This window comes from Oncorhynchus kisutch, linkage group LG10 (genome assembly GCF_002021735.2).
Source record: "Oncorhynchus kisutch isolate 150728-3 linkage group LG10, Okis_V2, whole genome shotgun sequence".
In the NCBI taxonomy this organism is placed as follows: Eukaryota; Metazoa; Chordata; class Actinopteri; order Salmoniformes; family Salmonidae; genus Oncorhynchus; species Oncorhynchus kisutch.
Window position 1 is genome coordinate 24753764 of NC_034183.2, and position 15148 is coordinate 24768911.

The 15148-nt window shown below is 41.4% G+C and overlaps 1 protein-coding gene across 1 annotated transcript in view; it reads right to left on the reverse strand.

Annotated features, from left to right (window-relative positions):
- The window catches only part of LOC109898786 (voltage-dependent R-type calcium channel subunit alpha-1E-like), a 105149-nt gene extending 98395 nt beyond the window's left edge, over positions 1-6754 (reverse strand). The window contains exon 1 of the mRNA XM_031832858.1: positions 6094-6754. Within this exon, the coding sequence (XP_031688718.1) occupies positions 6094-6362 (269 nt within the window). The 5' untranslated portion in view covers positions 6363-6754. The remainder of the gene's footprint in view (positions 1-6093) is intronic.
- Positions 6755-15148: the final 8394 nt, after the last annotated feature.

Consider the following 15148-nt stretch of genomic DNA (forward strand, 5'->3'; position numbering starts at 1 on the left):
TGTCATTTATCCACGAAGGGGCTTTGTAATGAGGGCTCGTGGGGACGTGTGAGTCACATTGACAAGTTTGCGCTGGCTCCCGCTCTAAAACAGGTTAAAAATAGCAGTGGAGATGGAATGTGATACAGGGTGCATCTGTGCACATGTTCTTAGATTGGCTTCAAATCTTATTACACACATGGGGTAAAATAATGAATCGCTGTGGCTGAGTCAGGGTTCTCTTTCAATTACTCCTTTCAATAATCTCACATGTGGGATTCCTGAATCTCAGAAGCTCGAAAAACTAATCGCACACATCTGTCAGAGACAGACAGGTCGAGTTGCAAATGAGGTGAGCCTCTCCCCTCATGATAAGGAGCCACACACCTGCACTCTGCAAGGGGAGGCCCCTCTCTCGTCAATGGTTATCACATTGGATTATGGAAGCTATTATATTGGCCTATAATAGCAAGGGGTTACAGACTCTGGAGGGTCTGAGGGCTCCATCCACCAAAGGTATGGTTACCTCTTGTACACTGATCAAGGGCATCTCCTTATAGGAGATCTGCGATGTCGTAAGTACCAGGACATTTTAGCCCAAAACCTGGTTCCTCTGCCAGGAGGCTGACATTTGGCCTCAAGTAGATCTTCCAGCAAGCCAATAATTCCAAGCACTAATCAAAATCCTCAAAGAAATTGTTAATTGACCAAAATAAACTACATTTTGCAATGACCATCTCATTCTCTGGACTTGAACCCCATTGAAAGCCTGTGGTTTGAATTGAAAAAGGCAGTCCATAAGCGCAGACAAAGGATATCAAGGAGGAACGGTCTAAGATCTGTATGGAGAAATGGTCTAAAATCTCCAATCTCATAGAACATTTTAGAAAAAGGTTCAGTATTGGTATCCTCGCTAGGGGAGCGTGCTAGAGTATTGAAAACAGGGGTCTCAATAATTACCCCATTTTTTTGCATACAATATAGCTTAGTATTTGTATTATTTATTGAATACAGTTTTTTTTGCATATATTTATCAAGGATGCCAATAATTGTGGACCTCACTGTGTATATTACATACAGGATGATTTTAAACAAGCATGAGGAAAAGCCAAATAGTGCTTGTAGATGGATTATAATAGTAAACAAAGACATTCAAACACAACAGGTGGCCATTTTTAAAACTGTTTAAGTACATTTCTGGTTGAACAAATATTGACATTCTCTTATGAATGAATGTCAGGGTTACATTCATTCATAGGAGAATGGATTGATGGAAGGCAACTTGTTGAGATAATTAGATCTAGAATAGCAAGGCTGTCTTTAGAAATGTGCTAACATCATTTTGAATTATCGCAATAAACTTACACACAGATCAACCAAGAATACTGGAACCATGAGTAAATGTTGGGATATGCCAATGCCAGATCCGTTGTGCCATCTGAAATTGAATGAAGCTGATTTGCCACTCCTGCTGTTGGGGGGAGGGTGGGGGCTCTAGAGGGTGGCGTCAGTCAGCACCCCATCCTTCAGACCTGCTCTGCCATGGACAGGATCCATTATTAAAGAAGTACCTACACCCCGGGGCACTTCCTGTAGCAGCCTCCCAGTGTTCATCAGACAGGGAGAGCAGGAGCTCTTCCTCCCCAGGCTCCCTGCACCAGAGTGGGCAACGTGTTTCCTTAGGCCTGCCTGGCTCCTCCACCCAGCCCCTGCCAGTCTCCACATCGACCCCTGACACACCTGCTGCTCCTGCATCATGCCAGTCACGGATGCCTTGAAATAAACCCCTCATTGATCACTGCTTTTAATTGAGCAGTAGAAAAATAGAGCTGCTTATACCAGGAAGCATGTTGTTCTGCACACAACTATGACCTTTTAATAAGGGAAACGGGAAACCTAGAAAGTTGTACAACTGAATGCATTCAACTGAAACGTGTCTTCAGCATTTAACCCAAACCCTCTGAATGAGAGAGGTGCAGTGGGCTGTCATGCATAGAGAGCGTGTTGTGCGTGCCTGCGTGCGTGCGTGTGTGTGTGTGTGTGTGTGTGTCTGTGTGTGTCTTACGAAGTTCACGGTGGTTAATTTACCAGAGCTCTCTAAATGCTAAAGCTCAAGCTTATGAACAGCAGCCTGTGCTGTGTCACATCATGACAGGAAATTACTCTGAATGAGACCATCAGTTCCAGTTCTAATCACTTTATACTACATGATACAGCAGACTGATCAGACGTCATTAGACGTAATGATTGTTCATTAATTTCACAAAGTTAATTAGATGAAATGAGACACTCCCTACACAATGCCACATTAACCTTGGGGTTAGTTCATGCACTTTCCACCCAACAAAACAGAAAGATAGCCACAAACTGCCGAGAATCAGTCAGGAACTGCATAGACAACGATATGTTTGCAAGGAACCGAACAATAGATGGATTGAGGTTTGGAACTCTCTTTCTTATTGGTCTATTAACTAATTTACCATCTGGTGATGTCACCAGGCAGGCTAAAACTCCATCACACCTAAACAGGCTCAAATTTCAGGTCTTTTCAAACAGCTCTTACATTGTAAGGGCATTATCATAACTTTCACAATTTCACAGATTTATTCCAACCTCATAGTGCGGAAATATAAAGTAACAGTCAAACGTTTGGACACACCTACTCATTCGAGGGTTTTTCTTTATTTTGACAATTTTCTACATTGTAGATTAATAGTGAAGACATCAAAACTATGAAATAACACATATGGACTCATGTAGTAACCAAAAAAGTGTTAAACAAATTTGATTTATTTGAGATTCTTCAAAGTAGCCTTGATGACAGCTTTGCACACTCTTGGCATTCTCTCAACCAGCTTCACCTGGAATGCTCTTCCAACAGTCTTGAAGGAGTTCTCACATATGCTGAACACTTGTTGGCTGCTTTTCCTTTACTCTGCGGTCCAACTCATCCCAAACCATCTCAACTGCATTGAAATTGGGTGATTGTGGAGGCCAGGTCATCTGATGCAGTACTCCATCACTCTCCTTCTTGGTCAAATAGACCTTGCGCAGCCTGGAGGTGTGTTTTGGGTCAGTGTCCTATTGAAAAACAAATTATAGTCCCACTAAGTGCAAACCAGATGGATGGCGTATCGCTGCAGAATGCTGTGGTAGCCATGTTTGTTAAATGTGCCTTGAATTCTAAATAAATCAGACAGTATCACCAGAAAAGCACCCCCACACCATCACGCCTCCATGCTTCACAGTGGGAACTACATATATATTTTTTTACCTCTATTAAACTAGGCAAGTCAGTTTAGAACAAATTCTTATTTTCAATGACAGCCTAGGAACAGTGGGTTAATTAACTGCCTTGTTCAGGGGCAGAACAACAGATTTTTACCTTGTCCGCTCGGAGATTCGATCTTACAACCTTTCGGTTACTAGTCCAACACTCTAACAACTAGGCCATGCGGACATCATCCGTTCACCTACTCTGCATCTCACAAAGACACAGCGGTTGGAACCAAAAATGGTTCTACTCATCAGACCAAACAAAAGATTTCAACAGGTCTAAAGTCCATTCCTTGTGTTTCTTGGCCCAATCAAGTCTCTTCTCCTTATTGGGGTCCTTTAGTAGTGTTTTTTTTGCAGCTATTCGACAATGAAGGCCTGATTCACAGTCTCCTCTGAACAGTTGATGTTGAGATGTGTCTGTTACTTGAACTCTGTGAAGCATTTATTTGGGCTGCAATCTGAGGTGCAGTTAACTCGAATGTGTCTTCCTTTCCTGTGGCGGTCCTCATGAGAGCAAGTTTCATCGTAGTGCTAGATGGTTTGTGAGACTGTAAAGTAATGATGGACTGTCGTTTCTCTTTGGTTTTTGAGCTGTAATATGGACTTGGTCTTTTACCAAATAGGGCTATCTTCTGAATTCCACCCCTACCTTGTCACAACACAACTGATTAGCTAAAATGCATTAAGAAGGAAAGAAATTCCACAAATTAACTTTTAACAAGGCACACCTGTTAATTTAAATGCATTCCAGGTGACTAACTCATCAAGCTGGTTGAGAGAATGCCAAGAGTGTGCAAAGCTGTCATCAAGGCAAAGGGTGGCTACTTTGAAGAATCTCAAATCTCAAATATTTGTTAGATTTGTTGAACACTTTATTGGTTACTACATGACTCCATATGTGTTATTTCATAGTGTTGATGTCTTCACTATTATTCTACAATGTAGAAAATAGTACAAATAAAGAAAAACCATTGAATGAGTTTGACTAGTACTGTATATAAAACACAGGAAATCACACTTTTGATTGCACTGGGCCTTTAAAATTATAGTGTAAGGACTATTATGTTATAATAGTATATCAGAAAGCCATTCAGCTGGGCAGGACAGTAATAACACACGTGGGACACCTGGTGTAGGCCTACTGTAGATAAACAATAGCTGACCCACATAAGGGCATTGTGTTGCTTACTTTAAGAGAAAGGCAATACATTTGCTTTGGTGTAGTGCCAAGTCATTTCAGGGCTATTAGTGACCCTATCAGCTTTCCATCCCTCCATCTCCTCTCCATCTCCTCTCCCCCGTGACATGAAAATGTGGTGATATGCCTCAAATCTACAGCCAGTGATCATTATGGTCGGCAACACCTGCATCTTGTTGACAGAAAGTCATTAGCTGCATGGAGGAAAATGGAGATCTACGTGTCTAATTCAGTTTCCACTGACTGACATGCGAGTCACACTCTCCCACTGAGTCAAAGGCAAAGACAATCTTGCATGTCAATTAAGCAATAAGGCCCGGAGGGGTGTGGTATATGACCAATATACCACGGCTAAGGGCTGTTCTTATGCACAATGCAACGCGGAGTACTAGGACACAACTCTTTGCTGTGGTATTTTGGCCATATATCACAAATCCCAGAGGTGCCTTATTGCTTTTATAAACTGGTTACCAACGTAATTAGAGCAGTAAAACCATTTTTTTCAGCATTCAGGGCTCGAACCACCCAGTTTCTAACTATATATAATATACAGTACTGGAGTTTTCTAAAGATAACACACATTCTTTTGTTTTTTTTGACCATCATACAAATAACATCCATTGCTTGTCTGATGCAGATTCCCCTATGATATCCTGAATAATACTTAGACCATATTACATTTTCATAGTCAAATCAACCAATGAAAAAGGTGGCATTAAATTATATTCAAGAGTCCCTTCAGATACTGATCCAATTTAGGAAAATCAATTCAACAATGTGAATTAACCATACATTGATGAAACCCCAGAGAGAGGGGTGTGTAAGAAGTCCAAAAACTATACTGTTAACATAACATGTAGAAAAACAAGGAATCTGAAATTCGCTGATAAAATAGATCTATACCTACAGCATTGCAATGCTACAAGAAAACCATTACTATCGAGTAAAACACTGTCCAACTAACCAGGTTTCGGTCTCAAACATTTGATCATGACAGTTGGTCATTTCTGGCAGTCAAGAACAGCTCCATCATCCTGATTCAAAAACATCAGTCGAGACTTGAATCTCAACAGGTTAATAATGTGAATCTAGCACCACAAAGAGATGACACTGTATTGTTAGTGTTATACTAGCCATATCGCTTGACTCAATGTCTGTAGGACTTTTAATCAATGACACACAGATGAAGCCCTAAAGTTTTAACCATTTGGAAATCGTTGCATGGACAGCACTTTCACTCAGTGGGAATCGTGATCAATGGTTTAAAACATGTCTGCTTTTACTTCGAGTGGATTGTCAGTGGTCAGTGAAGTGAACCTCAGTGTGTGTGTGTGTGTGTGTGTGTGTGTGTGTGTGTGTGTGTGTGTGTGTGTGTGTGTGTGGGTTAATAAATGTTGGAAATCAATTTGTTAAATGATGGAACTAGGCAGATAAATCAAATCATTGGCTTGTGGAATAAAATCCCTACCCTCCTTTAAATACCAGTTATACAACTGCTGCTGGTGCTGTCCCTGGTGCTGAATTATACTGTTCTTCATGATGATAAGAAAAACATTCATATGATAGACAATTCTATATAGATAAGAACTTTCGTTGAAAGTGTGTGTGTGTGTGTTTACACTTAACCAAAAGGATATGGCCACTCTATGACCTTCTTTGCGTACTTCCGAACAATGTTGTCCTCCCCGAAAATGAAGAGTGATCTATTGACGGTGAAACAGTTCTGTCTGACAGGGATGGGGTTGTACAGGGCCATGGTGCGAGCTCTCTGCGCTTTGGTCTGTTTAAAGGCTGGGGAAACTCCACCACCTGTAGATACAGGCGCTCCCTCCCGGGTCCTGTTGCGCTTGGAGCCCCCATCCCCGGAGCCCAACATGGCGGGAACGTTGTCTCCGAACCGGGACATTCTGCGAAGAGCAAGAAAAACAGGAGAGAGGGTAGAGGGTTAGCCCCTGGGAAGCAGGGTGGGGTAGAGTAAGTAATTTGATCGGGGAAAAAATACTCGTTTTAGTCCATCATAATGTCCTTAGCCAAGGTAACAAGTGATGATAAATATTCCTATCCGCATGTGGAGTTGTTCACAAATAAATATTCCTCAGTTTTGAAGTTCACAGTTTGTATTCAAGCCTTTACTTCTTTGACCGTGGGCTTTCTACTTCTTGTGAATAAATCAAAGTCGACGCATGTCTTCAACGAGTGGGTAGGTTACAAAGAAACACATCAATTGTCCAAGAGACCGCATTCAAACCCATTAAGCAAAAATATATATATATATAATTCGAGACTCAAAATGTCAAATCAAGGCTAAACATATTCCCTTAAACAAATCTCCATAAGATCCGTTGTGGAGGGGCGGTGCATCCAGACACCACCGAAACTGTTCTCAGCACAAAAGCCACCATAAGTCACGTCTCCCGAAGGTTTGTCCACATGACAGAAAAGAACAAGAGCATTTTGTACGGTCCATCGATAAACCGAAATCCGAGCTTCTAATTACACCACCTGTCCCCACTCTCCCATCTTCTCTTGCACATCTGCCATACACATATTCCCACCGCAACAAAACAAATAAAGCACTGCGCAAACTTTTTTTTTTCTTCCAAAAATCTTGCTTGCTTTTCGCTACCACACGGACCACACCACTTCTCAAGCCTTCGATGCGCAACAAGCTACACGGGTAGTCACAAAGGTACAAGCACTATGTTTGTGCTGTCTTTTCAGCAGACTTATCCGCAATGAGGTGGCACCTGTTATGCGAAGCGAGGCTCCACATTTCGCACAGAAAACGCGTCTCCATGTTTTGCCCTATGTTTGCCTTTATCTTTAGTCCTTACATTTCAGATAGGCTATGTGCCTCAAATTCAATACCATGAGATAAAAAAAATATCTATTTCATATTGTCATGGTGATAATTCAAAAGTTTAGTCATAATTTTTACACTAGCTGCCCTAAAAGTAAGCCTCCAACCTAGTAATGAAAGTGCTTGAATGCAAGTAAAAATACCAAATCCATATAGATAAATAGGTCAATATGATCAAGATAACATATTTCATGAATAATGTGGAATCTGTTCAGCACCAAAATGTAGAGTAAACACATGTTAAAAATTCATTACAGAGGAGGCATGAGACATTTTAAGAGTAGGTTCTCTTTTTAGCAGTTCTCCACTATGAGACAGTCTGTATGGAGATAAAAGGTAATTGCTGGGTAAAAGTCACTGTTTTAGGGCATGATCTCCTAGTGAGTGGGCGTATTGCTGCTGTGTGTTCTGAACAGGAAATGGATATGTGGAGTGAGCACAAGACAGAGGAAACTGCTAGCCTACTTCACCGAAACACTGGCAGATTCCCCAGTTCCAAAATGACTCAAGTATCTCACATTAAATGTGGATACAACATCTGTAAAACATTTTATAAATGTGGAGTAAACTTGCAGTTTTATACCAAAACTAACATAGAAACTCAAATTGAGAGCCAAGAAAAAACCTTCAAAGATTTCACACTGAGGAGGGAAAGATACTAATACTTGTTAGACTAACCACAGCCCACAGAAAACTGTGTGCTCGGAGTGTGAAATCATTAGCCATAGTCATATAATTTCTGAAACTGAGAGATTAAAATTATTATGATGTGGGTAGAAAGGATAGGTGCTAATAAGGATCTATTGCCGAGTTAAACTAGCAGTGAAACCAATAGGCCCTGGTAGTATGAATGATTATGAAGCGGGCAGTGATCCAGTATCATCTCGAGGTCATTAGATAGACAGCTGCACTGCATGGAAGGCCAAAATAGAACAAGGGGGAAATCATGCTTTACTTTGTCCAAGGTGAAGAGACATTACAAAGCTTGATTTAAAGTTCTGTAAGCCCAAAAAACACAAGAAAAACGTATATTATATAGAGACAATAAAGGTTATCCATGTAGACGTGTACAGTGAGTAGTGCAAAGGCAAAAGAAGAGAGAGAAGGTGTGTTTAATGTTTCAGATTAAAGATACATTACAAATGATACAAACAATTAAATTGATAGAACCTATAATCTATCAGAAATATTAAAGCTGATTTAACCCCCCCCCCCTTTCAATACTGGTCCTAACATCTCCATTAGTACAAGAGGAAAGGATCACAGACCTACAGAACAAATTAACTGACATGAGACTCTTCAGAGAATAGCTGCTATTTCTGGAAGCACCTATTGGCATTGAGGTTTTAAAGGAGCTGCTCGGCTCTTGTCTGAAACCTGATTATGAGACTGATGTTTGTCTAGATTAGTCTTGAACTAAACAAGTCTCTGTTGGGGACACCTGAAGATTGTGTTGAATGATGCAGACAGGCTCCGTGAATAGAACAGAATAGACCTGCTGTGTAAATAAGGTATTCTCTGCAGAGAGCCCCTCTAACCACAGAGCCATCCTAACATAAAGGCCCCAGCCTCCTCAAGCTGCCAGAGCTTTCTCTCAAAAGCCAATAATTATTAATTTTTTTTAACTCCAAAGGACGTCTCTGTAGAAACAAAAGTGCACCAGGGTGGGGAACAAGTAAACACAAGGACTCATTGTGTGTGCGTGCGTGTGTGTGTGTGTGTGCCGCAAGCGTGCCTATGAGCATGTGTGCTTGTGTATGACATGTCAACACATTTTCATAATGTATTGAATGCATGTAATGAAGAGCATGGGAGCTGCTTCAATAACACAAAATCGATAAAAGGTTCTGACACCGGCTTGGACATATTGTCATGACATGGTGTATTAAAGTAACAAACACACTTTTCCTACTGATCTACAGTGCATTCGGAAAGTATTCAGACCCCTTCACTATTTCCACGTTGTATTACGTTACAGCCTTATTCTAAAATGGATTACATTTTTTTTAAATGTCCTCATTAATCTGCACACAATACACCATAATGACAAAGTGAAAACAGGTTTTTAGAAGAAGAAAAAAATAATACTTTATTTACATAAGTATTCAGACCCCTTTACTATGAGACTCGAAATTGAGCTCAGGTGCATCCTGTTTCCATTGATCATCCTTGATGTTTCTACAACTTCATTGTAGTCCACCTGTGGTAAATTCAATTGATTGGATATGATTTGGAAAGGCAGAGCAAAAACCAAACAATGAGGTCGAAGGCATTGTTCGTAGAGCTCAGAGACAGGATTGTGTCGAGGCACAGATCTGGGGAAGGGTACCAAAACATTTCTGCAGCATTGAAGGTCCCCAAGAACACAGTGGTCTCAATCATTCAATGGAACCACTACGACTCTTCCTAGTTCTGGCCGCCTGGCCAAAGTGAGCCATCATGAAAGGGCCTTGGTCAGGGAGGTGACCAAGAACCCGATGGTCACTGACAGAGCTCCAGAGTTTCTCTGTGGAGATAGGATAACCTTCCAGAAGGACAACCATCTCTGCAGCACTCCACCAATCAGGCCTTTATGGTAGAGTGGCCAGACGGAAGCCACTCCTCAGTAAAAGGCATGACAGCCCGCTTGGAGTTTGCCCAAGGACCTAAAGGACTCTCAGACTGTGAGAAACAAGATTCTCTGGTCTGATGAAACCATGATTGAACCCCTCGCTTGAATGTCAAGTGTCACATCTGGAGGAAACCTGTCATCATTGCTACGGTGAAGCATGGTGGTGGCAGCATCATGCTGTGGGGATGTTTTTCAGCGACAGCAACTGGGAGACTAGTTGGGATCAAGGGAAAGATGAATGGAGCAAAGTAGAGAGAGATCCTTGATGAAAACCTGCTCCAGAGCGTTCAGGACCTCAGACTGGGGTGAAGGTTCACCTTCCAACAGGACAACAACTCTAAGCACACAGCCAAGATAACACAGGAGTGGCATCGGGACAAGTTTCTGAATATCCTTGAGTGGCCCAGCCAGAGTGGACTGAACATATCTGGAGAGACCTGAAAAAAAGCTGTGTAGTGATGCTCCCCATCCAACCTGATAGAGCTTGAGAGAATCAGCAGAGAAGAATGGGAAAATCTCCCCAAATACAGGTGTGCCAAGCTTGTAGCGTCTGACCCAAGAAGACTCAAGGCTGTAGTCGCTGCTAAAGGTGCTTCAAAAAAGTACTGATTAAAGGGTCTGAATACTTATGTAAATGTAATATTAGATTATTAAATTTTTCTATGAATTTGCAAGAAAATCTACAATTCTTGTATTTCTGTGGTATTGTGTGTGGGTGGATTGATGATGGGAAAAAAGTCATACATTTTAGAATAAGGCTGCAACGTAACAAAATGTTGACAAAAATCAAGGGGTCTGAATACTTTCTAAATGCAGGGTATACACTCTCAAAAGCCAAGCAGCTCTGTTTTGTATTTGTATGTATTAAGGATTCCCATTAGCTGTTGCCAAGGCAGCAGCTACTCTTCCTGGGGTCCAACAACATTAAGACAGTTATATGCCGTTTAAAATATTACATGACATTACATTTCATAACACTTTACCCAATACATTAAGTGTTTTCACTCAGGCCACTGCTCCACTATCACATATTTACAATAAATCATCCATGTGTACGTGTGTGTAGAGTGCAGGTTTTATCATGTGTATGTGCATGTGTGTCTGTGTGTGTCTATTCACAGTCCCCGCTGTTCCACCAGTTCTTTCAAACCGATTCTACTGCTTGCATCAGTTACCTTATGTGGAATAGAGTTCCATGGCTCGATGTAGTACTGTGCACCTCCCATAGTCTGTTCTTGACTCAGGAATTGTGAAGAGACCTCTGGTGACATGTCTTGTGGGGTATGAATGGGTGTCCGAGCTGTGTTATAGTAGTTTAAACAGACATCTTGGTACATTCAGCATGTCAACACTTCTTACAAAAGACAAGTAATGATGAAGTCAATCTCTCCTCCACTTCGAGCCATGAGAGGTGTACAGGCATATTATTAATGTTAGCTCTCCTTGTACATTTAAGGGCCAGCCGTGCTGCCCTGTTCTGAGCCATTTTACATTTCCGAGGTCCCTCTTTGTGGCACCTGTTCAGACCATACGACTGAACAGTAGTCCAGGTGCGACAAAACTAGAGCCTGTAGGACCTGCCTTGTTGATAGTGTTGTTAAAAAGGCAAGCCAGTGCTTTATTATGGACAAACTTCTCCCCATCTTAGCTACTGTTGAATAAACATGTTTTGATCATAACAGTTAACAATCCAGGGTTACTCTAAGCAGTATAGTCACCTAAACTTGCTCAATTTCCTCATGATGTATTACAAGATATAGTTGAGGTTTATGGTTTAGTGAATGATTTGTCCCAAATACAATGCTTTCAGTTTTTGAAATATTTAGGACCAACTTATTCCTTGCCACCCATTCTGAAACTAACTGCAGCTCTTTGTTTAGTGTTGCAGTGATTTCACTCGCTGTAGTAGCTGATGTGTATAGTGTTAGACATGCAGAGAGGGAGTGTGCCCCAGACGAGCAGGCCAGTGTCAGGACACCTGATGTTAATCAAACCCGGGTGAATCAAAGTAGAGCGCATCTGTCTCTGCTTCCCTTCGTACGTCCTGTTAATTAACGCAGCTCGCCAAGGAGTATCAGCTTGAAATCATTACGTAGCTACTGCATAAAGCTGCATCCATGTCATCTTAACAGTAGTTGCCATAGCGACAGTACACCCTTGTATGTCTGATTTGTCCTCCTACTTGCCAACACTGTGCTTTGTGCACAAAAGACACCTTCTCCTTTTCCCCCAACCTCCACCACATAGCCTGTTTCTCCCCAAGAGCCACACAATTATATTGTCAAGCACACGTCACAATGCTTCATCCCCCGAAGGATATTATTATCTACTGTTTCATCAGGTATGGTTTAAACTTTAGAGTGTAGTATGACATGTATTTACAGTAGTAGCCTGTGTAAACATAGCTCAATAAACAAAGGAAAGATAGATATTTGTCTGTCTTATTTTCACCCATTGTCTCTGCCATTTCAGTCATGAATAGCTAGGGAATAACATTGTCACTTTCAGGTAAAGTAGTTATCTGTAAGGTTAGAAAACATGATCATATTTTGAAAACTGGGTCACTATATGGTCAACCAATTACTATATTAAACATATACGCCCCTAACACAGATACTCCTGCCTTCATGTAAAAAATTATAACCCTGTTCAATGAGCATTGTGTCTCCTTTGGCGTGGTGGCCGGAGATTTTAATTGTACCCTTAACCCAACCCTAGACAAATCATCTCAAGTCCCCACCACCAATCCTAGATCTGCAAAGATGTTGAACTCTCTTACTAAAGAGATGAGACTGATAGATATCTGGAGAGAGACTAATAGCTCATCTATGGACTAGACATACTACTCTAATGTCCATAACACCTACTCCCGTATAGATTACATTTTTATCCCAAAGAGGTTCATAAATTCAGCCACTTGTACAATCGGACCCATAGCACTTTCAGATCATGCCTTTGTCCACCTCCGCTTTGACCTCTGCAAAAACATCCCGAGGTCAAAGAGCTGGAAATTCAACACCTCCATGCTATCAAATGAAGTGTTCCATACATTGGTAACTACATGGATAGACAACTACACACAAGACAATAAAGATTCTCCTGTTTCTCCGGCCACAATGTGGGACGCTGCTAAAGCCTCACTAAGAGGTCATCTAATTGCATATGCTTCCTCTAAGAAAAAAGCAATGGAAGCACACAGGCTATATCTTGAGAGGGAGCTGGAATGCTGTGAAAAAATACATAAACAATCCCCAGACAGCACCTCCTGGAGTCATCTTAAAGCAGCCAAAGCCAAACTGAATTTGGACTAGTAAACTTTAGTAAAGTTTTCCGCAAAAACGGAGTTCTCCCAGACTCAATGCACACAGCTCGCATTACAGTGTTGCTAAAAAAGGACAAGGACCCCCTATCCTGCTCGTCCTTCCAGCCCATAAGCTTGTTGGATTTCGACTATAAAATAATTACCAAATTGCTCGCCAAAAGACTAAACACTCTTCTTCCCAAAAAAATAAAAGCGGACCAAACTGGATTTATTAGATACTCTTCTGATAACATTCGCCGTCTTTTCAATATTATTGATCAAGTAAACGCACAGAAGACCCCTGTCCTGCTGGCTTCACTGGATGCTGAGAAGGCGTTTGACAGGATGGAGTGGAGCTTTCCGTTTTCAGTCTTAGAAAAGTTCAATATGGGCCCAAATTTTATTAAATGGATCAAATCACTATACTCTCATCCAAATGCCATGGTCACTACTAATGGACTGAACTCTGACAGATTCCCTCTGGAACGGGGCACAAGACAAGGGTGCTCGCTGTCCCCGCTGCTCTACTTGTTGGGGGCAGAGCCTCTGGCAGAGCTGATAAGGAGCATTCCAAGTATTATGGGTGTTTCTGCAGGCGGCCTGCAGCACAAGATTTCGCTTTACGCGTATGATGTCTTGCTCTACATATCCAACCCTGAGAAATCCCTCCCTCTCATTTTAGACACAATTGCTCAGTATGGCAAGTTTTCAGGTTATAAGATCAATTTTAACAAATCCACTGTCTGCCCTCTCAATATTACACTCACCAGCTCTATGAAGACACTTTGTCCTTTCCAATGGAAAACACAGGGGTTTCAATACCTCGTGATCTTCATAACACCAGATCTGAATAGCCTTTTTAAGGAAAAGGATCTTCCACTCCTGGATCGAATCAAGAACGATCTCCAAACCTGGATCTCCCTCCCAATTAGCTTAGTAGGAAGAATTAATGTCATCCGTATGAACGTCCTCCCTAGACTGAACTACTTATTTCAGATGCTCCCATGCTATCTCCCAGTTTCCTTCTTCAAAACAACTAACCAAAGCATCACCAAATTTATATGGGGCACTAAAAAACCTAGGATCAAGTTTTCCACTCTATCGAAACCTGAATCTAAGGGTGGTCTTGCCCTTCCCTCCCTTCAATTGTACTACTGGTCTGCCCAAATCCACAACATGCTAACATGGATCACAAACAGACAAGAGTCAACGTGGATTCAGATAGAAGCCCAATCCTGTGGTTCATTGTCCTTAAGCTCAATTATATTCATTAAATAACTTTAGTGAAGTGGGCAACATAGCCAAAACCTTTGTGATTTACAGCACCCTACTAGCGTGGAGGGACTGTAAGAAATACCTGGGCATTTCCTCCCAAATATGTTCTCACTCGCCTATAGTAGGCAACCCAGACTTGCCAAAAGCCCTGAGGGATGCCAACTTGAATCTTTGGCATACTCTAGGAATCAGGACCTTTTCAGACCTATTTCATCAGAAAACCACTACACTGAAATCCTTTCAAGAGCTCTGCAGTGAATTCGATGTGCCAAGATCCCATTTTTTTTAAAAAATATCTTCAAATTAGACATGTCATTTCCTCATTTACCTCCAAGAGGAGGTTTAGAACTCAGTTGAATGAAGTTGAAACCCTTCTTGTCACAGCACAATCCATTAAAGGCAAAATATCTTACATCTATAGACTCCTTTCTGAGAAAGGAAGCTCCTCCTTTACTCCTTTGAAAATAATCTGGGAAAAGGACCTTGGTCTGACTATCAGTGATGAGTTATGGGCGGAGGTTTGCGACAGGGTATACTGCTACTCTACCAGTGTAAAAATGAAAGAATCTAATTACACATTTTTGTACAAATTTTATTATACTCCTTTGAGACTGCATAGAATGAAAACAGATATGTCTCCCAACT